Source organism: Drosophila kikkawai, chromosome 3R (genome assembly GCF_030179895.1).
Source record: "Drosophila kikkawai strain 14028-0561.14 chromosome 3R, DkikHiC1v2, whole genome shotgun sequence".
Lineage (NCBI taxonomy): Eukaryota > Metazoa > Arthropoda > Insecta > Diptera > Drosophilidae > Drosophila > Drosophila kikkawai.
Window position 1 is genome coordinate 29,720,630 of NC_091731.1, and position 23,524 is coordinate 29,744,153.

Below are 23,524 nucleotides of genomic sequence, written 5' to 3' on the forward strand. Positions count from 1 at the left end.
ATTTTAAATTGCTCAGTGTGCCATAAAATCCGTCGGGGGGTCGGCACCAAAGTTATGGATAATGTAAAGGAAATATAAAATAATTTGGAATTCGTACAACTATTCTTGTTCATTTCTTTTCGAATAAGTTTACTTTAAGATAATTAATTAATTAAGAATTAATTGCTGTATAAAAGTAAATCAAAGCATTAAGATAGTTATCAGTTGTGACCTAACTTCTGAACCATTTTTACGATTCGAGTAATGTTTCCTATTTACAACTCTTGAACCCCCCTGCAACAGTCAAATTAAAATCGTTTTATAGCGTCGTTAAAAATATATTTTTTGCATTCCTCTTAATTTACGAGGCGGCACTTAAACTAAATCCCATCACGCCGTCCCTATTCGGTCACCTCAGCCGCTCCCGACGACTCCTCTATCATGTTCTGGAGTTGTTGATACTTCTTGATGGCATTTTGTACAAACTGGGTGGCTCGTCGCACCCGTTCTGGTGTCATCTCCTCAGCCAGCATGCGACCCACATCCTGGGCTCCTCCTGTTCGAAGGATATTCACAGCCCGGGCGGGTATATCGCAGATTGGGGTGATCCTGCACAGGGCACTGGTTATGGCGCCTCCAAAGAGGATAATGCCTACAGCGGAAAGGACCACGGCAGCGATGCGCAGAACCGTGGACAGCAGGACCGTGGGCAAAAGATTGGAGGCAAATGACAGCAAAGGATTCGAGGAGGAACTCGACTCAGCAGTAGACGCCACCACAGTGGTGCTGTCCGTCTGTCCAGCTCCATTAGCCGGCACCAGGAATCCCTCGTAGCCCGTCTGCATCACAATGGCCCCTGGGTATGGATAGATGCCAGGTGCTGCGGCGCCCACGGGAGCCGGATATGAGCCCGCATAAGGACCAAAGCCTGAGTACGAATTAAGGTATTGCTGGAATAGCTCAGGTGGAAGAATTCCTCCAGCGTAGACAGTGGTGGGATCTATATTGCTGCCACTGGCCACATTATCGGGCTGCTAAATAAAATAATAACAAATGAATAATTAGTTTAGGTACAATTTTTAACTTCTTGGTTCAACTCACCACCGTTTTATCCGAGGTATCTGTCGCCTGCGTGCTCGTATCGTTACCACTTGTGAGGATTGCATCCTGGGAAGAGGCAACGCTCGGTTCCCCGCTCTCCGGCAGTTTGTCTGACTCTTCGATGGTATTAGGTGTGGCAGCTGGCGGCGGATTATCCAGAGCTGGAACACTAAAGGCTCCGTGGATCGTCAGCAGCAGGAGCAACAGCAAATAGGATCTGCACTGTCTGAGGGACATCTTGTTCGCTGGGACTTGCACAAGTAACTGATCCTGACCCAGAGAGGATCAATTCCTTTATAGGCTCGCTTTGACCGGCCATTTTGCAAAATATATTTCCAATTTATGTCACATTTTCCAAGAATTCACGGGCCTATTAAGGTCCCTTTTCCTGAATCCTTCACACACAAAGGCTCCTACCTGCTAGTCCCTTGTCAGGTAGATGACCGTGGGACCTCCTCAGCTGAAGCATTTAGGCCTTGGCTAATTACCACTGTACCGGCCATGTCCTTGAGTGGCTCTAAGAAATTTCCAGCACGCGAGAAGTCATGACTGCCGAAATATGTTTGCTGTAAACACGTCGAGTTTCAAGTGATGCCAATCAAAAGCCTCCCCGGCTCCTTTTATCAGGTGCGCTGAATTGGAAAATCTGTTGGCAATCAATAAAAAGGTAACAGAGAGCATACATAGCCTGGGAAATTATGTAGACGTATAATTTTAGACACGAACAGGACCATTTTGACCGAGTTTTGGCACCACCCACGACCCCAACACCATTGCCATCCCCCCCACCTTAGCGAACAGGTGAACACTTGGCCCAGTGCTGATAAGTTGTCCTTTTATTTGGAAAGGTGCTTAACATTTTAAAAGGAGAAAATATCAGTAACTTGTTTAGCATTTACATATGTAATTTGGAATGTTTTAATTATAAACGAACATCATTTTAATTTTATTCTGACATTTTTAAAGAATTTATTCAGAAATGTTTTTAATGTCTGTGAATATCAATTTATCATGTACTTATTATTAAAATAAATTAAATAATGTTCTTAAAAGCAACTTAATAATTGTAAGCTAAAAAAATTCGTTAATTTTATATGTTTCTCTTGAACCATTCATTAGAGTAGGCATTTAAATTCTTTTAGCTTCAAAGAACCTTCATTGTCATTCTTTTTTTGTTAAGAGAATCTCCCCTTATTTATTTACGTTTTGTTGTGGATCTGCGCGACTTTTGAAAAGGCCTCTTTGTCAGCACTGTCTTTGGTGGGTCGGCCTGTCGTCCCTGGCAACGTTCGTTATGAAAACTAAACGAAAACAAATGTGCCCAAAGACGAGACAACATGCTCTGAAAATTGGAAAAGCCAGACAGCGGATACGGCCGTGGACAGCGACGTCGGCAAGTTGGGACAGCCGGGAGAGAGATTCCATCGCCGGAAAGGATCCACCAAAGAAGCATCAGCGTCAGCGTCAGTGCCACCGAGGAGCCGCCATTCGCATTAGCAGGACCCACCAGGACGGAGCTCCGGCGGAAGCGAACGCGGCCAGGACGACACTCGACGGCAGACTGGGGAACTGCATAGACATCGACTCGGTGGCCGTGGTGCAGCACAAGCTGGTGCACAGGATTGTGTGAGTAGCTGGCCAGGGTCCAACACCTTCGGTGCATGTTCCATAATGAATAAATAAGTGGTTGCAATTAAGCGACGAGTGCCCTAGTCCTTGATACAATTTTAGAGCCACATTCAACCGAAAGCTGGCATACCCTTTAAATTTGTTTTTAAAGATTTTAACTTAAAATTTTAAAGGTTAAACTTTTTTAATTTTATTAATGTACCTATTTATTTTACACCTCTCAATACTTTACTTTTAGTACAAAAAATCCAAAGTATACCTTTAGGCTGTCCACGTAAAGATACATTGACAGGAGTAACTTTTTAAGTTCTGAATAAAATAAATATATATTTTCTAATAACTTATTTTAACAGCTTAATATACAACTTATAGAGCTTTCTACGATCTGAGAACACAATTATCCACCCCTATTATTATTTATTAATTTTTTTTGTTTGCTAGCCCCAAGAACAATAGTCATTAATTAAGTCATTGTAGACGGACAAAATCGATGCATTGATTATTTGCGTTGACCGCCAACTTTTTTTGGGGGCTGCGTGTAGTGCTGAACTGGCCAACGGCTCGGGGTGATGTAGTCCAAGTTGGCATTCCAGTTTCGGCCAATGGGCGACACGAAGCATATTGTTACGGAATTTGTCTATTGTCTTCTCCTCAGAGGCGGGAAGATGTCGCCGCCGGTGCTATACTACCTGCCGCCCAGTCCGCCCTGCCGGAGCATCCTGCTGCTGGCCAAGATGCTGGACTTGGACTTTGAGCTGAAGATCGTTAATATTCTGGAGGGTGAGCAATTGAAGCCGGACTTTGTGGCGATGAATCCGCAGCACTGTGTTCCGACAATGAACGACGAGGGCCTGGTTCTCTGGGAGAGGTTAGTGGCATCAACTCCCTTTTTTCTGAGTTAACACTAAATTTTCTTGCCTTTCAGTCGGGCAATCCTGGCCTATCTGGTGGCCGCTTACGGTAAGAGCGATGCACTTTATCCTACTGATATTCGGGTGCGGGCTTTGGTGGACCAGCGCCTCCACTTTGATCTGGGTACCCTCTACATGCGACTCACGGACTACTATGTGAGTATAAAATATGAATTACATATTTAATCAACTTTAACCATTTAATTATCATAATTAAATTACCGCTTTACTTCATTCAGTTCCCCACAATGTTTATAGGAGCCCCTCTAGATGAGGGAAAACGAGCCAAGCTCACGGAGGCTGTCGGCTGGCTAAACTCGATTCTGGAGGGAAGACAATACGCTGCTGCTGAACACTTCACCATTGCCGATCTCACTCTCCTGGTCACCGTTTCCCAGCTGGAGGCCTTCGAATTTGAACTTCGACCCTATAAGCACATCCGGCAGTGGCTAGATCGCTGCAAGGATCACATGGCACCGTTCGGCTACGAGGAGATAAACGTTACCAAGGCCAATCTTCTGGCGGATATGTTCAAGGCCAAGATGAACCAGTCCGGTGGCTCCTAATATTCTTCGGAGCGGTGTTAGGCCAGTAGACAAATATATAAATAATCAGTTGTGTAAGTGTTGTATTAAATAAACGTGTTGTTTTGTGACTCACAACCTTGAAAACTTGAAAATTAATCCATCAAAGCATCGCCAAGGCGTGGAAGATTTCCTAAACGGGAATCGATTGCTAATTTAATTTACTGATTCTATTTCTAAAGAAATATATGTATTTTAAATATGTATTTTAAATGTATTAGGCAGATCCCTTATATGGCGTGGCTTCAATATTTGCCAAAAGTTATTGAATTGACTTTGACTGGTATTATTTTTTTTCTGGAATTTAAATATTTCTTGTTGAATATATTTTGATCAATGAAATAACTTTTAAACTTCATCTAGACTTATTTTGTAATGATAAGGTAATACATTTTTAACCTACAATATTTTCAACTCAGCTAAATTTTCAAATAAAAAAAAATGGAAAATTCAATAAAAAAACTTCATTGTAAATTTAAAAACAAAAACTTGTAAGATATTTACCCACTCACATGATAAGTTGTAAAATCAAATTAGTGAGTAACCTCAGCCGAGCTGAAACAGTATTGTGAATGTAATTTTCAGCTGGATTGGCAGTTAACTTAATTGAGTTTTGGTCCCCGAAGTGTGACAATCTAGATGAATTGACTGACTGCCTCCATTGGGGCCGAAATGAGCTGTTAACTGGCAGCCCAGAGAGCTCACAAAAAACAACAAAAGACAAAGCGACACACATTTTAAAAATACCGCCACCCAAAACATGGTCCAGAGGACGATGATGCTCCAAATGGCTGCAGGCAAGTATTAACGTGTGTTTGAAAGTGGTCAAAAGGGCGACGGCAGAAAACTAGCGGATGCCGATGATGGTGATGGAGGCACCGGCACCGGCACCTGTAAAACCTCAACGGAAATTTAATGGTAAGGGGAAAAGCAACAAAAAAAAAAAGCAGAGAAGCCCTATTTGACGAGAGTAGCTGGCTATTTTTATACCGACAGAGGCCATAAGGTCTGTGGCAGGATAACGAAATCCGGCTTCACAGTCTCGCTCTGGCCGCTGACTATGGCGGCCGCTCGGTTGTCTCTGGCAATATTAGCCTTGGTCCTCTCGACCACCGGAAATGGACAACAGCTTCAGCAGCAGCAGGAGCACCAGCCAATAGTTTCTAGTAGCAAGCAGTCGCAACTATGGCTTGGTAGGTTTAGTTGAAAAAAAGTACAATTTGCATTTAGAATATTTTACAATTTATATAAAGTTTATATTTTGGTTAATACAAATTTAATTCGTTTATTGTTGCTAAGGAGCACCACAGAAACTGCTTTGAATTTGAAATCCATTTAAATCCTGTCCAAAGGTATAAATCAAAATTTTACAGCTTCCCTTCTTCTTTGACAGATTGTTCCTGCCTGCATGCCACCGATCGGAATGCCACCCAGTGGGGCAGATTAGCAATTAACGCTAGCCAGGCGCTGGGTGTCAAAAACAACTGCCTTATGATCTTCATCGGTGGCCACGATGACGAACTAGTGGCCTTTCAGCTCGAGCAATTGCAGCTACGTCCCGGGTGAGTGACATTGCTTCCGGCCGAATTCCGGGTTCGGAATGGATATGGTAGTGGTAATGAGGAATGGATGGGGATCAGGCAGCCAGCCGATCAGATCTCAAATCGGCAGACAGCTGCCGGCGACAGCCATCAAAATCGAATCCGTCGATGGATAAGGCTGGTCGTCCGTCGCGGAAATGCGATGGCCAAAAGCGGAATGGCCAAGAGCTAAGTCAAAATCGTTGCAGCGGCAACGGCTATGTAATTAAAATACCTTGCGAAGGCCATGTGGGCGGTCCGCCAGGCCCGCCTGGCCGCCTGCTGCTTATTTATATTTATAAATCCCGCAAATTTGTGTCAATTTATGCAAAACTCTATGCATCCAACATTTGCGCCATAAAAATAACGCACACAATATTTCGGAATCGATTTGTCAATAAAATTGGAGAGCACTGGCCAGGCACAATTCAGTGGAGCTTGGGCCGAGTGCGCCGTCGAATGTGGTTCGAATAAATCCTCGAGAGCAACAGTCTCTGGGAAAACGCGTCCGAGTCGTTAAGAAAGTGCGGGTGACTCGACCACCGATTGGTAGAAAGTGTCAGTGTCATAAAAAAAAAGGTGTTGAGTGTTCGGGAAAAGTGTCTAAAAGCAAGGTTGAACAGCCGATAAAGGACTTTAAAAATGTATAAAAACTAAAACCAAAGAAAGCTCCTTCAGCTATACTACCACTATATGTATATGTGTATATATATATATTTTTTAATTAAAAATATGAATTTAAAACATTGAAAATATTTTAAAAACATCTTTATTGAAATCTTTCAAAAATTTATAAAGGGGGAATTCATTTTGTCCTAAATTAAGCTTGCGCAATTTTCAAAATCTTGCAAAGAAGAATATATTTTAAAATCATTTTAAAGCTGCAATTTCGTTAAGTTACTACGATTTTTCTTATGGCTGTTTCACAATTTTATACAATCTAATAAATTATGAATTTTGTAATGTATTGTAATATACCCTTTATGGACTTCTAATGAATTAAGAATAACTGTTCGTAATTTATTTTGAAGTTCGGAGAATGTTTACTGGGGATTTTATTGAAGGAGCTTTCTGGGAAATCACCTCTGATTAAAATACAAAATAAAATATTCAAATTAAAAATATAGTTTTCGAAAACTTGAAAATTCGGAGCTCATTTTTAAGCCAGATTTATTAAAGAAAAAATAATAGTGCCATATCTAAAAAGAACGTGCTTTCGAAATGTCTATGGATCCATCAGTTTCCTTCGAGGATCTGGAGCGTGTGAGTGCGGATGATTCTGATAATGAATGGCAGTAATCCAATCCACAATTTTCCATCCAGCGTCGACGTCGCACCAGTTCCGCCCGCAAGCAGTCACAAACTCCGCAACCACCCTCGCATCTGGCCGATTCGGAGGCCATGGCCGTGATCAATGAGATTTTTAATCCCACGCTAAAGCTACCAGAGTCCAGTGGCCATTACACGCTGCCCGAGGAGATGACTGCTGACGATCAGGTGGCGCCGCATGACCTGGACATTGCCAAGCTAGCGGAGCTGAAGGAAGTAAGTCGACGGATAAGAGGGGATGACTTCCAAGTGTTGATTGTGTGGCTCGTCCTAAGGTTTTCTCGCTCTTTGACACGGACTGCGATGGATTGATCTCCAAGGATGATCTGCGGTTCACCTACACCGCCTTGGGAAATGAGCCGAATGAGCAGCTCCTGGAGCAGATGATGGAGGAGGCCAAAGAACCCCTGGACTATGAGGCCTTTGTTCGGTTAATGAGCCGACGCACCCAAGAACTGGATCCGGAGGATGTGCTGCTCGAAGCCTGGAGCAAATGGGACGATCACGGCACGGGCAAGATCGAGGAACGCAAGTGGGTTCCAGGAGATACTCAAACTGGAGCGATGTTTATAACCATTTCCAAATCCCCAGAATCTACGAGGAGCTAACCAACTATGGAGACAAAATGACTCTGAACGAGGCCAAGGAGGCTCTTAGCCATGCACCGATGGCCAAGCCCAAGTCCCTGGAGGAGCCGCCCATGATCGATTATCCGGCCTTTTGTCGCATGCTAGGCGGAATGCGCAAGCGAAAGGGGGAATAACATTATAGATTGATTTATAAGGACTTTTATTTAACATTTCAAATGTTTTTATCTTATTATTTGTTAAAAAAGGAATTTAAAAGGAATATTTCATACTAGATTGCTGGATATAAAAAGGGACATAAGGCCAGAAAAAAGTTTGCCTAAGCAAGAAATCATAAGGGTTCTTCTTACATCTTGGATTTTAGAGTTCCTGTAAAAATATAAATGAATAAAAATAATGAAGGCTTAGAGCTGAAAATTCCTATATATTTAAATCCCATTCATAACTTATTTTCATTAAGAAAGAAAAGTTTCAAATTTAATTTAAAATTTCTATTTCCCGTAGCTCACTTGTAGTAAATCCCTGCAATCTACTTAATTATTTTTCAATTACTTGTGGCTCTAAGAACTCGGCCGACCGCAGCTGTTTCGATGTGACAATCGAATTAGCCTTAACGCCAACTTTTGTTCGACTTTTTATCAAAATAAATCGTGAAGAACCAACCGAGCGAGCGCTTTGGGGATTATTTCTTAATGGCCATTTGCTGGTTGCAGACGATATTTATAGTTCCGGCGGCGGCTGGCTGACCAACGAGCCGGCCCCAAAAGTATCGGCCAATAAATTTTAGACATCATTACGCATCTGTGCTGGCCAATGCAAACGACAGGCAGGCATGTGGTGGAATTCCTCTCTACATACTTATTATATTTGCAATTTTTTTTTTCGTTCATCAAATGCAATTTCGTGACAGGTGCTTGGACAGCGTGGACGTCTTTCCGTATCTGAGGGAGCCCGTCATCGAGAACGCGACACTGGCGGCGGACACCTTTTGCCAGCACAGCCGGAACCGTAGTGCCACGCCTATTTATAGCTCCGGTCGATTGATGGGCCTTCGGCTCCGCTTCCAGCATCCGCCCACCAATGCGGACAGGTGGAACTTGACCCTAACCGCCAGCTATCGATTTCTGAAGCGAGGTAAGTTGGCCTCAATTTCTGATAGTTTAAAATAAAGGGTATCGTAGAATCCGTAGAATCCTTTTGGGTTAACCCTTTTGGTTTTTTGAATGCTTTACAGAAAACTTCCGTACGGATGGTCGCCTGGTGCCACATAGTTACTGCGACTTTTACTTTTTCGCCAGCCTAGCCACCGAGGAGGGCAATCTAGGCCAGGGATACTTCCACTCACCGCGCTTTCCCGCCCACTATCCGGCACACATCAAGTGCGCCTACAAGTTCATCGGCAGGCCAGACACCCATGTGGAGATCCTGTTCGAGGAGCTGCAGCTGCCGCCGGTGGTAAGCGGTGGATGCCAGCTAGACGCGATTACTCTATTTGATGCCGAGTCCGCTCACATGAGCTCCGTGATTGATGTGCTCTGCTCAAGTCGTCCCAGCCGCCGGCTGGTGAGCAGCGGTCCCGATCTCCTACTGGAGTTCAATGCCAGCTCCAATCGCACGGCCAAAGGATTCCGCGGCAAGTACAGATTCGTGCCTAACGAGCCAGGAGTCCTGATAGCCTTGCCTCCACCGCCCGCTGTCTTGGAGGCGGCCAGTGTGGCAGTGAAGGAGGAAAAGCAGATCCAGATCCAGCAACTCCAGTTACAACACTCCTTTGCCGCAAAGGCAAACAGTCTGCCAATCGATGTGGAGCTGTCGAAGCCGGGACGGCCGTTTGGTAAGTTGGCGCCCCATAAATTAGCCTTACATTTATCAATCCCCTTCTTCCTCGAGAGTTCTGCAACACGCAGAAAGAAATACTTTAATTGTAGCATGTCCACTTTTCCATAAGAATTTCCATATAACTAAAATCAATAAATTAATTAATTTTCTATAAATGCGAAAAATATAATTTTTGAAATATGAAGTAACTAATTTTCTTAGAGAATTTTGTTCAGTGCTCCCGTTCAGCTTTCCCTCGACACTACGCCTTCTGTAGGACCTAGACCCAATCGAATTATGTTAATCGATGAAAATGGCGGCAAAACTAGCCTACTCACGCCCCCACCCGACAGCTTCCTTCTGCCTCGCTCCGGATTCTGAGGCGGAAACGGATGTGGCCAATCCAACGGGCCTGAATGAAGGGGTGTGGGCCGTGTTAATGGAGCAGGGTCTTCATCTCGAATCAGTCTATTGCGAACTGCTGTCGCGTTCAAATGGCGCTTTATCGCTTCTCATGGCTTCTACTCGACATTTTCCCTTGGGTTTTCGTCTTCGTTCACCAATCGAAGGCACTGTGTACCTCTTTGCCAGCCAGTGAGTCCCTTAATTAACACTTTGGCCAAAACATTTATTTAACTAAGAAACAATGAACCTACTTCCTGTGTGTGTGCGTGTGTCCTTGTGTGCATTAACTTATAAGCTAAATAATGGCTTTAATATGGACCACAAAAGGGCGAAAGCTCCACTGAATAAAACAAACTGCAAGATTGAATGAAGGATCGTAAACCTGAAATAATATATGGAATTAGGCATTTAAAGAAAAAGGTTTAAATTTCAAGATAGAATAATATACTCATCGCTAAAGACCTAATATTACTAATACTAGTTTTCACTCACCTCCTGAGTAATACTCTGCCCCTCTTCAATGAATCTTCGCCTGGATCCTCCTTGCCCAAATAAATGCGAAGTCCTGCGAGGGCCCGCTTGAAATAGTCATCCCAGTCGAGACGGCTCATGTCAAACTCGTATAGCAACTGGTCGTCCGGCGACAATTGCTTCCACAGGTGTTGCGTATTATTGGTGTCGAATTTCCACGAGGTGTCCACAAAGGGAGACAGGACCTCAATATTTTTGTGTATTTTATCATAGAGCTTAATCAGACGCGGTTTGCGACCACGCAGACGCAGCACCATATCGATAGCGTAGCCCGGAAGGAGGTGGTAGAAGTAGACCAGGAACTTAAACAGCCACATGGATCTTGTGCAATGCAAGAATGGCTTCCACAACATCCGATTCAGCGGAAATGTGTTCTTTAGCTTTCCCGCTTTGTCCCGGAATCCTCCCCACGTAATCGGCCGCCTCTCGCTGGGCGTGAAGTTATAGATGGGCGGGTCCGGGTGATGCGCTTTGAGGGCATTCCTGGCCGTGTCCCAGGCGAGGACTATCATCGTGTTGACACAGTAATCCACCGGCACAATACCAGCCTGGGCATGCACATTGAGAAGCGTGATGCGAATGAATCCGCGGGCAGCGCCATAGAGCACAGCTATGGGTCCATATAAGTTGTCAATCCAGCCCGACATCGGCTCCTTGTAGGTGGCAATAACTGAAGGAGAATACTTCGGGTTAGTGGGGCATAGCCTCAGCCGCTGACTACATCACCTACTGGCGCCAGGACGAAAGATGCAAAACGGGAGATCGCCGGCCTCGTTCTGGAGCAGCTGCTCTGCCAGGGCCTTGGTGTAGGTGTAGGTATTCGGGAATTTGCCCAGCAGGACCGGCGTCATATTGTCCACCAGCTCGTCGTCCAAAGTCTCGTACAGCTGTAGGACCTTTCGGACGGGACGGTTCAGGTTCTCGGGGTAGTAACGTTCCTCGATGTGCTTCTCCACGCAGTTCGAAAAGGCGGTCGACACGTGCACGAAGGCCACCAGGTGCTGCATTTCCTTGGCCAGCTCCATCATGAGCAGCGCAGCCCGCGTATTAATGGCCAGGGCAATGTGCAGTGGCTCCATAAAGCGCACGGTAGCGGCACCGTGGAACACCACTTGGACCTCGTCCAGAAGGAGCTGGCGGTCGGAGGGACTCAGGCCAAGATCCGGGGCCTGGCAGTCCCCAGCAAGGGGCGCCACTCGCTTCAGCACGTCGGGATCCGATTGCAAAAGCAATAAGAAAACCTATAGAACAAAACAAAATCTTGATCTAGGGTCGATTCCTTATGAACTTAACACTATCCTGATTTACTATTTATTTATTTGACTTTGCAAACAATGCAAATGAGCTTCGATGGTGACAACTATAGACAGTCACGGTAGCCATTATTTGTATGTAAATTCGTGTTTATAACGCGATAATAATCTATCAAAATCAGCAAAATTGTAATTCTAATCAGACCTGCATAATTAACTTAGAAAACTATGCAGAATTGTGTTTTCTTCCCTTTTTAATCCGCCGATGCATACCAGTTCAACACTTCGAAATTTTTTAATTTATTCATAACATATATCACTTGCAGATTGTAGTCTCAAGATAATTACGGCCACATCCATAGTTGTCTTCCACTATCATCCATTTTTAATTGCAATCAATCTAATAAAGGCGTGACACATTTAATTATTGAGCAATTCAATGAAATGTCCAAAGAATTTTTAAGGAATTCACATATAAATCAAAGTTTCAGGCTTCGAAAAACAAGATTAAAACCTAAGAGTCATTTTTGGAACTTTAAATTTCAAGTAAATCCGTGGAATTCCATGAAATTATTCAGGTTAATCGGTTAGATGTCCTACCAATTCTGAGGACTTACTCACCGGGTCAGTCTCCCAGGTGGCAAAACGATCCTGCACGTCCTGGCCATTCTTGGTGCGGAGCAGCACATAGATACGTTTCACCTTCGTGGTGCGAAGCAGCTTCTCAATGAGCACTGAAAAGAGCAAGAGACTTGATCTTGAACTTGAACTGGTCTCGTTGGATGACCGTGCCAGCCGGTTCTGCGCATCAGTTATTGTTTTGGGCATCAGTTTTTTGTGTTAACCGGCTGGGGCGTTGCATGCTTGTCATGAGAACACATGTATATAAATGCGATAATTGGCAAGGCATCATCTCAATCAAATTGAAATCACCGGTCTTTAACCTTTAGACAAATTCTTTAATGAATTGTGTTCACACTTTAACTGGTTGTTATCGGACTGATCGACTCTGATCCGAAACGGCTGGCAAATATCAAACAAAATTCGGAATACCTTTTCCCAGGAAACCACTGCCACCTGTAAGGAAGACGACTTTGTCTTTATAAAATGTTTGCACATCCGTCGCCATTATAGGTGGGCTTAGTCGCGGGTCCTAATCGCGCACATATACAACGAAAAAATTAAGTATCCGTAATCCAATGGCCCGCTTATTCCGGAGAACGGCGCAGTCGCGACTGATGCCTGAATGAGAGGTGTTCAGTGATCTTAGCCGTTATTTATACCCGAGCACGAGTCGCAAAAAATCGATTGTGATGGCTGTTGCACACAGGTATTCAAATATCCGTAGGAAGACGAGATCGTAAAGTGTCGCGTCATAAACATTTACTCACCCGCTGATGCTGGAGAGGATGCCAGTCGGGCAAGCAGCATATTACGTATACGTAGTTATTGTAAGAACGAAGCTGAGCACCGATAATAAGCCATTTGATTTGCCTTTCTTTAATAAACAATTAGCCACACTCTTTATTTTAAATTTTCTTTTTGTTTCTGCTTAGGAAACTCAATTTTTTTTGCTGCTCGTGCCAAGTGGCGTGGCGCTCTCTGAACCCTCTCGTTGCCATTTGGCTAATTGGAAAATGGTGTTACTTAGGCCCAGGTAAAGTGCAACGCCAGGGGAAGCAGAGCGAATCCCGGTAGTTCAATAGAATACTTAATTAAGTTCGAGGGCCGGCACGAAGTCATGCCTATGTCGAGTGTTCCGCGTGCAAAATGATAATAAATAAAAGTATTTAAATGAAATGGAAAATTTAAATGGGATCTAACTATAAATATTACACTAAAAACTAATTATAATCTCACTCTATGAAAGCTAGGATTTCAATTTTTAGACAATTCACAATGTGTTATCACACCGCGTGCTTAAATATTTGCCTTCTTTATTATTTTACTGAAAGCTCAGGGGTAATAAAACGCATCTACATTGTTAGGTGTTTGTTTAGTAATAAATCATTTTTTATTTGGTTTTTATTATACCAGTTTTTAAGTATCTGTAAAAAAAAAAACGAATATAACTCAATGAATTCATAGATCTTTATTGTATTAATAAAAGTTTCATATCATTCCAAAACTATCAATAAACTTTGATGCAACAATATATATGTATTAAAAAATTTTAATCAGAAACCAAGACAGGGTCCCTAAGACCAAAACTATTCCAAATGTAAGGAATAAATGCATTACGTAGTACCTGCAATAACCCAAAACACATTATATATATAAAGTCATTACTTAAAGAGGTTTCCCACTCACCTAGAAAGCATCCGCTTGCCGGTCGCTATGGATTCCTCCGTCAAGGGAATCTTGAACATATGCAGTCGTATTCCATCCATGATTACCTTAAAAAACTCCTGCCAGTTCAAGTTCTCCATGTCAAAGGCAAAGATTTGCTTATCCTCGCTTGTCATGAACCGCCACAACTGCTGTGTATTAGTGGAATCAAAGTTGAAATTTTTACTGGTGAATGGCGTAAATATAGAAAGATTTTCATGGCTCTTTTTATAGATATTTAGCATGATCGGTTTTTCACCCCTCAGCCGCAGGGCGAGATCCATAAAGAAGGCTGGTATCAGGTGATATAAGTATATCCCAACGCTATAGAGCCAGGGGCAAGTGGTACAATGGAATAAAGGGTACCATATCATTTTGGTATTTGGCGTTTCTGTGTGGCGGTTAAACGATGTGGCGATGGCTTCAGCCACCGGAATCGAATTCGACTGACTGACAGACAAGGCATAAATGGGCGGCACTTTGCTCTGGGCTTGGTCGGTGTGTTCCTTCTTGGCCAGCTGCCATCCAGTAGCCAGAGCTACGTTGGCGCAATAGTCGACCGGAACCCCTGGAAAAACTGTTTTCATATTTGCTCTCATCAGGCGCAAAATGCCGTAGGCTATGCCATACATGACTCCGATGTAACCTTGCATGCCTTCAATCCAACCTGGCGACGGCTCCTTGTAGCTGTTCATAACTGGAAAATAACATGCATTTTTATAAAAAGAAAAAACAGCAATGAGTCTCAGTGGGTTAACTGCACTGAAAAAAAGCTTATCAGAAATAATCTGGAGGCAATACCCACTAATGGCTGGCCGAAAAATGCCGATGGGCAGGTCACTTGCCTCCTCCTGAATCACTTGCTCCCCCAGAGCCTTGGTGAAGGTGTAGGTGTTTGGGTATTTCCCCAGAAACACGTTGCTCATCTTATCAATTAGTCCAGCGCTTAGAGTTTCATTTAGCTCGAGCAACTTATCCGCAGGACAGGACAGGTGCTCGGGGTAGAAGCGCTCGTAGATGGTGTCCACCACGCAGTTGGAGTACGTCGTGGAGATATGTACAAAGGATTCAAGGCATCGCATCTCCCTGGCCAGTTGCACCATAAGACGTACGGCCCGCGTGTTGATAATCAACGCCTTGTGCAGCGGTTCCACGAAGCTAATGGAAGCGGCTCCATGGAAGACTACCTGCACTTCTGTGAGCAAGGTCCTTCGGTCCGCTTCGGCGAGGCCCAGGCCCGGTGCACAGCAGTCCCCAGCTATTGGCTTTACGATTTCCAGGGCCCTGGGCTTGCACTTGAGCAAAACTTCAAAGATCTGAATAGGGAAAAAATTAGGTAACAATTACAACTAAGAACTAAACCGTAAAAAGTCTGGATCGTTCACATTTTCTACAACTATTCTTAAATATTAAAGGTTTTGAAAGAAATACGTTTTGATTTAGTTTCTCAAATGTCCTTTGCTTGGTGGGCCTCACCTTATTATTTTTCCAAGCGGTGAATCGTCCTTCAATGTTCTCACCTCGTTTTGGTCTCATCAGGCAATATATGCGTTTCACATCCGTGGAACGCAGTAACTTTTCTGTGATCACTACAGAAGTATTTCAGTAGAATTAATTAGTTTCACAAAATATTGTATATTATCTATTTTATTCCTGCAATATCCTAGCTAGTGTACCTTTGCCTAAAAATCCTGTGGCTCCGGTTACAAGGACAGTTTTGTTCTGGTAGAAGGGCACAATTTCCGACTGCATCTTTCCGTTTTGATCTTCACTCACTCAATTCACTTGCTCAAATACGCAGGTTCTTGCAATATTTCCATTTATACTAGTGGAAATGTACGCAGCTATCAAAATTCAATTAGATCGTTACGATATTCGAAGCATTTTAAAACCACTTAACCTAATTACAAGATTTTTCGATTTTAACGAATGCACTTTTGAATTATGCAACAAAGCTTGCGTATTCATTGAAGAGCCATAAGAGCTTGCAAATATTACCATAAACCATATATCCCATCAGAGACCGCCTACCTTAAACTACTATTTATATTTTTTGGAAACAAAAATTTGAAAACGATTGAAGATGATAGTTAAAAGTGCTAAATAATACCCCTGCTATTAAAGGTCAACAAGAATTAAAGGACAATTAAAGGTTAACAAGAATGTTTTTATCTTTAATTTACATCAGATAACAAAACATTTAATTATATTAATTGCGCTGGACGAGTTTGACCCAAAATCCAGTTTTGGGTGTCAATTGAAAGCCGTTGCTAGCTAGCTCCAGTGGAATGCAGGATTTTTTGGCGGGAACAAATCGGTACTCCTTCAGGAGATAGTAGATGACGGCCTTCGCCTCGAGTAGAGCGAATCGAGAACCTGAATAGAGATACAAATGATCAATAAAGATTCACAGAATGTTCGAACAACTTTGAGCAGCTTACCAATGCAGTTCCTTTGACCCAATCCGAAAGGATAATATGTGAATGGCTGTATATCTGCTTTGTTCTCATCGCTGAAACGTTCCGGATCGAACTTTGAGGGATTTTCAAAGTATCTGGGGTCACGATGGAAGCCACAGGTCGGCAGCCAGATGACATCGCCTTTTTTAATTTCCACGCTCTGGCCGTCTACGTCATAGGTGATATCCTTGTTGCACTCCCGGTCAACGGCAATCGCTGCCGGCCACTTGCGAAGCACCTCCGAAACCACCTGATCCAAGTACTTCATGCCCATAATCGCCTCATAGGTTATTTCCTTGCCATCAAGCTCCTGGTCAACCTGCTGCACCTCCTCGTACAGCTTCTGCTGAACATCTTCGTTCTCCATCAACTCTTGGGCGGTGAAGCACATAAGCACCGCCGAGGTCTCAAAGCCGGCAAAGAAGAATACAAAGCACTGAGCCACTATGTCGCGATCGCTCCACTCCCGAGTTGGTGCACTCTTGGCCTTGTCCGACTGGAGCAGACCGCGCGCCTCCATCAGCATGTTGATCATATCCGGACGGATTATTTTGTGTTCCTGGCGGTATTTCATGGCATCTAGTACTAGGCGCACAAAGTACTGGGTACTCTTTCTATCGAAAAGCTCCATTTTAAGAATCTGCAAGATGATTTTAGAATAATTGAGGGATTAACCATAAACTCATAAGCTTTAGTTTAAATTTATACACATACCTTGTTCAGCTTCTTCAGACTAAAGAATAATAAGAACTTTATGTTCTGCAGGAAAGTAAATGTGGTCAACTTTTTACCCATCATATAGAAAGTGTTTTCACGCTCCTTGAAGGAATTAACCTGCAGGCCGAAGGCCGTTGAAGCGATAACATCGTTCGTAAAACGAGTGCAGTAGTCCTTCATATCCAGATCCATCTCCTGCAGAGATGGCTGATCTTTCTTCAGACAGTCGACGGCCTCCTTGGCTACCTGATTCATCAATTGGAACATCTGCCGCATCTTGCTGCCGGTAAAAGCCGGACTCAAAGTACTCCGCATGTCCTTCCAGCGGGCATCTCGCATGGAGAACAGCGAGCTCCCAAAGAGGTTACTCATATCATGGGGATCATCGTCGCTGCTCGTGGCGAATACGTTGCGGTGATTAATAAAATGGTCAAAGTCCTTGATGGTAATCTGCTTTATAAGATCTGGATCGCGTACCATTATGAGTGGTTGTCGCTGTTCAAAGATACCGAAAAATCTAAAAAATTAAAAAAAACAAAATCAATGTCCGATAAGCATTTTGTGACTCACTAATGATACGCCACAAAGGCATTTGCTTAGATATATGTATATATAAATACATACATATGAAGTTCCCGATTAAACATTTTGTTAGCGCAGTTTAATCATAACCTATCCAATTATTGTTTGACTTAACCCAGTTGGTGTATTATTAATTTGTTTGATTAATTAATTAATTAAGCTTCTTTAGAACTTTTGAAACTAGGTTTATGTATGTATGTTAATGTATGTCTTTCGCACACCGCCACACACAATATGGGCAAGACAGAAAAGCTATTTTGGTGATATCACATTGTATTTATGTATCTACATAAACTTTTGGTTTTTTTTAAATCGAGTTTTCTTTCTTGAAAAATTATAGAAAATTGTATACATTATATATACACTTGTACAGGGTTTAATGATTTTAGTCAGAATTTGGCAAGGATTTGGGTGAAGAAGAAATATTTGATCCTATTAACTATTTTTCGAGTTTTATAGTTATACCTATAGTAAACTATATAATTATCGAAAACTGGACATAAAAGGGTTAAATATACATACTAAGCTCTATAGTAAACAAAACGTTTACTAAAAGCTCTTTTCTACCTCCGTTTGTAAATATTTTCCGGTAGTTTAGCTTTAATATAGTTTTTAGGTGCACAAAGCGGATAGATTTTGTAATCCTATCTATATTTCTGATTCTGATTTCAACAATGTTATCAAAAAGTACTTAGACGAGTAGATTTCTAAATCGTTTTTCCTATCTAAGTATAAACACCGTGAGTGCAGTCCGTAACAAACAACATTTAACGCTGTCGTATTATTGATAAGATTAAAATAAATTAAACTGATAAACATAACAAAGCAGTTTGCGAAATGTATAGTAGCGGCTATCTTAATTTTATGTGTGTTTGATAATAAATTCTCTACACGCCTGGGTCCTTTGTTTATTAGCGTTTCACAGTTTTATATTCAATAATTACACAAACGCAGACCGCACCCACCATGTACATATATATTTGTGTATATAGAATCGACGATCGTGACCTTGGTAGTCTACAATTGTCATGGCAATGGCGCACATACATAGATACACATTAGATGCGGAACGGGTTCAAAGTGCGTGTTACTTATATTACAACTAATAAACCAGTTATTAAACTTAATTTAAAGGGATAAACTCACTTGGCACTGCCACCCTTGTTGTATAGATCGCAGACGATGTCGAACATGGCCTTCTTCCGGAGGAACATACTGGCCATGTTACCAAAGTAAAGCGTGGGCTTTGCAAAGGGCAGACCCCGATCCTTGAAGAAATCATTGTTGGCGGTCGCCCAGCGATAGAACAACGCAAAGGCGATCGCAAAGAGAGCAAGAAATTCCCACAGCATATTGGATGAGCTCAGTCGGGAACAGTGCGCGTTCCGTGTTCTAAGCGTCCGGAAGATAACTAACGACGCCACCAATTACTGGGAGCATTTTGTTTTCGCTGGACAAAGCTTTCGCTTAAAGCTTTGCCGCCTTTGATAAAAAATACTTGTCTGTATAATATATATTCGGTTTAATCAAGCATGTATTTATGAGTAAAAACAATTTCATCAAAGCACTCGGCTTTTCAGCATCACAGCGTGTAGCGGGTAAGGCTGTCGACTCTGGTTCTCTAACGATGTTTGAAGCCAGCTCACATTCAGATGTCGACAGCTGTGTCGGTAGAGGGGCCTGCAAAACAATAAAAAAAAATTAAATTAAATCTTATTTTTAGGTTTTTTGTCAAATTAGATGACATTACCTCAGTTTCCCAAGGTCCATTATCTCATTTCTGTTGTAGAAGACCAAGTTAGCTTTCCGGGCATTAGTGGTACAGGAGCCGCCGTGCCGCTCAAATTGTTCCCGCAGCTTCTTCGAGTCCTGCTCCATTGCAAAGTGCGCAACCAGGCCTGAGAATAAAGTGCTTTTCGCACTTTTTGACTCGGGAGTTTTCTTCTCTAGCTTGAATTGTTTTTCATCTTTGGATTTGGTTTCTTCCTTTTCCTCCAGTTTCGGTTCAATTTTGACTTCGGTTTCAAATTCGTTTTTTGGCTCTATTTTAACTTTAATATCATGTTTAACTTCGGTTTTTGACTCTTTGATGGGCTTGAAAAAATCTTTCATTTCCCTTTGCGAGGAAGGCAAACTCTGCTCCACTTTTGACGCCTTGCGCTTAGTGGGTGTTGGCGCTGCCCCTTCATCCCCCGAGCCTGTACTGGACCTCTTGGATTTCTTGGCGCTACTAGACCTACTGCTGCCCGGTTGCTCCTCACCCTTTGTGGCGTCAGCAAGAAGCAGATCCACGTTCACATTTTTCTTCGAGGCATCAAACAGATCTTCCAAGTGGGCAAGATCATTTGCCTCTTTGGCGGATTTATCGCTACGCCGGCGAGTAATTCGGGGAAATCTTATAGAGATGCCGGAAGCTGTGTGTGCCTCGGCCTTGGTAAATTCCGCTCCTGTTATTTCCCATACGGGCATTTGTTGCGGATCCTTGGCCAGGACATCCGGCACCAGGGACTTCTTGCACAGCAGCCAACTGGGCGTCCGACTGGCATCTGCTCGATCGGTTAGCTTTATCAGTGCATCGTGGACCTCTTCATTGGTGCTATCGTCCAGGCCAGAGTGCACTTTGGTCACCGTCTTCCATAGGCCATCCCTTGCATCGTAGCAGCCCATGAGGAAAATGCTGAGCACTCCACCCTTTTTCCCCGATCCATACCAAGCGCCCAGGACAACCAAATCAGCGGTATCTGCCATCTTTCCATTAAAAAGGTAATCTTTCTTGACCTTCAACCAATTGCGTTTTCCTGGTTGATAGGTGCTGCTGGGACTCTTCAGGACTACTCCCTCCAGATTGGCATGCAGCACCTTGGCCGTCATCATGGCCAGTTCGCTCTTGGTCTTCAGGAATTCCGACTCCGATAGCTGTACATGGGATTTAATGGGCTTTATATTCTGCTCGAGGATCTCACGTCGCTGGCGAAAGGTCCTGTTAGATGGAAAATGTATTTATAGTTGGAAAAGGGAAAGCTTTCCACTTACATTTGCGTCAAATCTTCGCCATCGTACAATATACAATCGAAAACGAACAGGCATACGGCAGCGTTAGCAAAAGTTTGTTTCTTGTGAGCTCCCAACGAGCCAAAGGGCAGCAGCGCACCGGTCTCAGTGTCCACGAGAATGATCTCCGAGTCCAAAATCAACTCCCCGGCACCTGGGAAGGCCAGCGGTATGTGCTCTTTCAGTGCCTTTATCTTGTGATCCATAACGGGCTTCAGATTGCGGCTAAAGAACTTGAATTCGCTGCCTTGCTTATGGATCTGCACCCGTTCGCCATCGTATTTGATTTCACTGTACAGTCCGGCGGGGCTCTTCTTGAAGGCATCCTCCACTGACTTGCAGGCACTGGCCAGCATTGGCGATATGGGCGTCATCACCTGAATGCCACTCGTATTCGGTTTTTTCGTCTTCCCCTTCGCCTTGACCGCGTCGTTAGCCACAATGAGTTTCTTTTCCTGCCTGGCAAACTGGTCCACAATTGCCGCCAAGTCCCGGGAGGATTGGTAAGCGGGATAGGCGTCGGGGCCAAAGGCGTCCAGGATGTGCCTGGCTCGTGCATTGATCCGCAAATCCTGCTTCACCAGTCGAATGAACGTGCGCAAATCCAAGTCGGTGGCCTTCTTGCACACCTCCTGCAGCAGTTCCGTCTGCTCATCTTCCTTGGTGCGGTCCACCAGTTGCAGGAGCATCTTCTCCACCTCCTGCAGGTACAGTCGGCTTTGCGTCTGAGGCTTCAGCTTACTGGAGGCGGCGAAATGCCTGCGCAGGGTTTCGGAAACATCACCATCTACGGGAAATCAATCATTAATTGCCAATTTTGTATTGCCGTAAGTCTAGCTCACCCTGTTCGAGATCCAAGTGCATTTGCTGCTGGCTAGCGTTGAAAATGCGCGAGAAGAGCTTGATCAGTGCCTTGTTCTGGAGGTTGTAGACGCGCTGATTGGCCGCCGGGATTAGGAATTGTACCCAGAGCAGCGTGTCGCCCTCAAAACCTTTACCACTGGTGCCGCGCTCGAAGAATCTCTGCAGTTTCTCCGCCTTCTTCAGGTAGCTCGCCTCGCCGGCTATTTCATCACATATCCGCCGGAAGGTGTCCAACTTGTTGTCTTCGTTGTGGATCCGCTTGTTGGCCATTGCACCGCTACAGAATCGAGCTAAAAATCCGGGACCAGGAACTGTTGTCTTCAAAGCTCGTAGCATACGATTACAGAGTAAACGCAAGAAAATGAAATTATTGCACAAAAAACCGAAACGTAAACAATTCGAGGGCAGTGCTGCCAACTTAGTCAGAAAGAACAGCTGACGCGAATAAGTAGCTTGTAGCCAGATTCAAATTTGGCAGTTCCAAACAAATTTAGCTTAAGTTTATCACTTATCGATAATATTGCACCAAGGCGCGAAATATAAAACGGGGTTTTAACGAAATCATTGAATACTCCACAGAGCCATGCAAACAAATATTCGACACACGCGTTAACAAATCTGGAACCTTTGACTCCAGCCAGCTTTTCTTGGCCAAGCACGCCGTCGGCGGCTCTGTAATCGGCGGTTCGAGGGTCCTGCAATGCCGCTACGAATTCCACGGAACACCGCCAGAGCGCGTGCAGATTCGGTTTCACGATTTTAACATTCCCACGGAGCACGAGAACTCCACTGGCTGCCAACCGGCAGATGCCCTTCATGTGGTGACCGAGATGCGGGGAGAGACACAGGAGCTGCTCTGCGGAGCCTTTTTGCCCAAGCCCCTAATGTCCAGCGGTACGCAGTTGCATCTCCAGTTTATGGGCAAGTATCCGCCTGAGATGACCAATAAGGTGCAGTACTACGGATTTCGTGCTGAATACCGGTTTCTGACTAGTAAGTGCCTCCAAGAACAGTGAAACTTTATGAAAAATGAAACATTTCCAGATTTTGGCATCATGTCGGGCGTTCAACAGGGCCAGGAGTGTGCTTTCGTGTACAACAGCAGCGAGCGCATAAGTGGCCTATTCCACTCGCCCAATTTTCCGGGATACTATCTGGAAAATGTTGTATGCAATTACTACTTTTACGGTGCCAGTGATGAACAGGTGGTCCTGCATTTTACCTACTTTGACGTGGAGGGCATTGAAACGTAAGAGCATATCTTATATTTTAAGAGTTTAATTTAACATTTTCTTATCAGTTGTGACCAGCAGACAGCCAGCGACTATGTGGAGTTCTCCAATTTTATGACCACGGATCGAAAGTACAGCAGATACTGTGGAAAGCTTCAGGACTTTGAAATGCGGTCATATGGGCGTTTCTTCCGTGTCACCTTGCACTCAAATGATCGCTTTGTAGCCATAGGATTTCGCGCTTTGTACACCTTTGAAACCATCCCCATGAATAACTCCATTATTTCTCTGCGGGATAATGCCTCCACGCAGAGCTTTATTTCCTCCGCGCCAACACGAGCGATTAAGGAGTTGTACCAGTTTCTTTTGTTTATTTTGTTTTTGCAACACTCTTTTAAGTAATAACAGACATGGTGCCAAAATTCTATCAATTGAAATAAATATTACAAAAATATAACAACAAAAAATTAAGTTTAAGTTTTCAAAAAATAACGATGTAATGATGCAACATCGATAAGAAGTAGTGTGTTATCGATGGGTACTATTGCATTAAAACTACTTTTTATTTTCATAATTCGCAATAT

At 43.5% G+C, this 23,524-nt stretch overlaps 8 protein-coding genes across 15 annotated transcripts; 3 read left to right on the forward strand and 5 right to left on the reverse strand.

The window, feature by feature from the left end:
* Window positions 1-309: 309 nt before the first annotated feature.
* LOC108077844 (uncharacterized) lies at window positions 310-1,326 on the reverse strand. Of its 2 annotated transcripts, none has more exons than XM_070287266.1 (2): window positions 1,084-1,326; window positions 310-1,013 (listed from the first exon to the last, which is right to left on the reverse strand). In XM_070287266.1, the coding sequence occupies exons 1-2, from the start codon at window positions 1,315-1,317 to the stop codon at window positions 381-383; spliced, it is 867 nt and encodes a 288-aa protein (XP_070143367.1). In that variant the 5' UTR covers window positions 1,318-1,326; the 3' UTR covers window positions 310-380. The 2 variants fall into 2 exon arrangements, with proteins under 2 accessions (XP_070143367.1, XP_070143366.1); XM_070287265.1 differs by having other exon boundaries at window positions 1,081-1,326.
* A 1,327-nt stretch (window positions 1,327-2,653) lies between these two features.
* Window positions 2,654-4,291, forward strand: GstD11 (Glutathione S transferase D11). 2 transcript variants are annotated; one of them, XM_017170971.3, is made up of 4 exons: window positions 2,654-2,706; window positions 3,365-3,577; window positions 3,635-3,776; window positions 3,860-4,291. In XM_017170971.3, the coding sequence occupies exons 2-4, from the start codon at window positions 3,375-3,377 to the stop codon at window positions 4,184-4,186; spliced, it is 672 nt and encodes a 223-aa protein (XP_017026460.2). In that variant the 5' UTR covers window positions 2,654-2,706; window positions 3,365-3,374; the 3' UTR covers window positions 4,187-4,291. The 2 variants fall into 2 exon arrangements, with proteins under 2 accessions (XP_017026460.2, XP_070143090.1); XM_070286989.1 differs by lacking the exon at window positions 2,654-2,706 and having other exon boundaries at window positions 3,312-3,577.
* Window positions 4,292-4,831: 540 nt separating this feature from the next.
* On the forward strand, window positions 4,832-23,472 carry Sol1. 3 transcript variants are annotated; one of them, XM_070286921.1, is made up of 7 exons: window positions 4,832-5,001; window positions 5,598-5,766; window positions 8,611-8,834; window positions 8,935-9,534; window positions 22,288-22,701; window positions 22,753-22,957; window positions 23,009-23,472. In XM_070286921.1, exons 1-7 carry the CDS (start codon window positions 4,965-4,967, stop codon window positions 23,340-23,342), a joined length of 1,983 nt encoding a protein of 660 aa, XP_070143022.1. In that variant the 5' UTR covers window positions 4,832-4,964; the 3' UTR covers window positions 23,343-23,472. The 3 variants fall into 3 exon arrangements, with proteins under 3 accessions (XP_070143022.1, XP_070143021.1, XP_017026664.1); XM_070286920.1 differs by lacking the exon at window positions 4,832-5,001 and adding an exon at window positions 5,068-5,122; XM_017171175.2 differs by lacking the exon at window positions 4,832-5,001 and adding an exon at window positions 5,221-5,397.
* LOC108077720 (calmodulin) lies at window positions 6,205-8,362 on the forward strand. Of its 3 annotated transcripts, none has more exons than XM_017171171.3 (5): window positions 6,205-6,398; window positions 6,912-7,047; window positions 7,108-7,329; window positions 7,389-7,645; window positions 7,705-8,362. In XM_017171171.3, the coding sequence occupies exons 2-5, from the start codon at window positions 7,006-7,008 to the stop codon at window positions 7,874-7,876; spliced, it is 693 nt and encodes a 230-aa protein (XP_017026660.1). In that variant the 5' UTR covers window positions 6,205-6,398; window positions 6,912-7,005; the 3' UTR covers window positions 7,877-8,362. The 3 variants fall into 3 exon arrangements, with proteins under 3 accessions (XP_017026660.1, XP_017026662.1, XP_017026663.1); XM_017171173.3 differs by having other exon boundaries at window positions 6,205-6,363; XM_017171174.3 differs by having other exon boundaries at window positions 6,206-6,342.
* LOC108077717 (fatty acyl-CoA reductase wat) lies at window positions 10,126-13,153 on the reverse strand. Of its 2 annotated transcripts, none has more exons than XM_070286922.1 (5): window positions 13,099-13,153; window positions 12,329-12,441; window positions 11,185-11,695; window positions 10,416-11,124; window positions 10,126-10,305 (listed from the first exon to the last, which is right to left on the reverse strand). In XM_070286922.1, exons 1-5 carry the CDS (start codon window positions 13,136-13,138, stop codon window positions 10,212-10,214), a joined length of 1,467 nt encoding a protein of 488 aa, XP_070143023.1. In that variant the 5' UTR covers window positions 13,139-13,153; the 3' UTR covers window positions 10,126-10,211. The 2 variants fall into 2 exon arrangements, with proteins under 2 accessions (XP_070143023.1, XP_017026657.1); XM_017171168.2 differs by lacking the exon at window positions 13,099-13,153 and adding an exon at window positions 12,761-12,960.
* On the reverse strand, window positions 13,781-15,821 carry LOC108077718 (fatty acyl-CoA reductase wat-like). The gene is made up of 5 exons (XM_017171169.2): window positions 15,712-15,821; window positions 15,512-15,624; window positions 14,841-15,351; window positions 14,018-14,732; window positions 13,781-13,955 (listed from the first exon to the last, which is right to left on the reverse strand). Exons 1-5 carry the CDS (start codon window positions 15,785-15,787, stop codon window positions 13,871-13,873), a joined length of 1,500 nt encoding a protein of 499 aa, XP_017026658.1. The 5' UTR covers window positions 15,788-15,821; the 3' UTR covers window positions 13,781-13,870.
* On the reverse strand, window positions 16,182-19,212 carry LOC108077716 (probable cytochrome P450 9f2). Its single transcript, XM_017171167.3, has 4 exons — window positions 18,940-19,212; window positions 17,209-17,728; window positions 16,477-17,134; window positions 16,182-16,411 (listed from the first exon to the last, which is right to left on the reverse strand). Exons 1-4 carry the CDS (start codon window positions 19,143-19,145, stop codon window positions 16,245-16,247), a joined length of 1,551 nt encoding a protein of 516 aa, XP_017026656.1. The 5' UTR covers window positions 19,146-19,212; the 3' UTR covers window positions 16,182-16,244.
* DNAlig3 (DNA ligase 3) lies at window positions 19,299-22,142 on the reverse strand. Its single transcript, XM_017171165.3, has 4 exons — window positions 21,687-22,142; window positions 20,827-21,631; window positions 19,544-20,773; window positions 19,299-19,473 (listed from the first exon to the last, which is right to left on the reverse strand). The coding sequence occupies exons 1-4, from the start codon at window positions 22,042-22,044 to the stop codon at window positions 19,353-19,355; spliced, it is 2,514 nt and encodes an 837-aa protein (XP_017026654.1). The 5' UTR covers window positions 22,045-22,142; the 3' UTR covers window positions 19,299-19,352.
* Window positions 23,473-23,524: the final 52 nt, after the last annotated feature.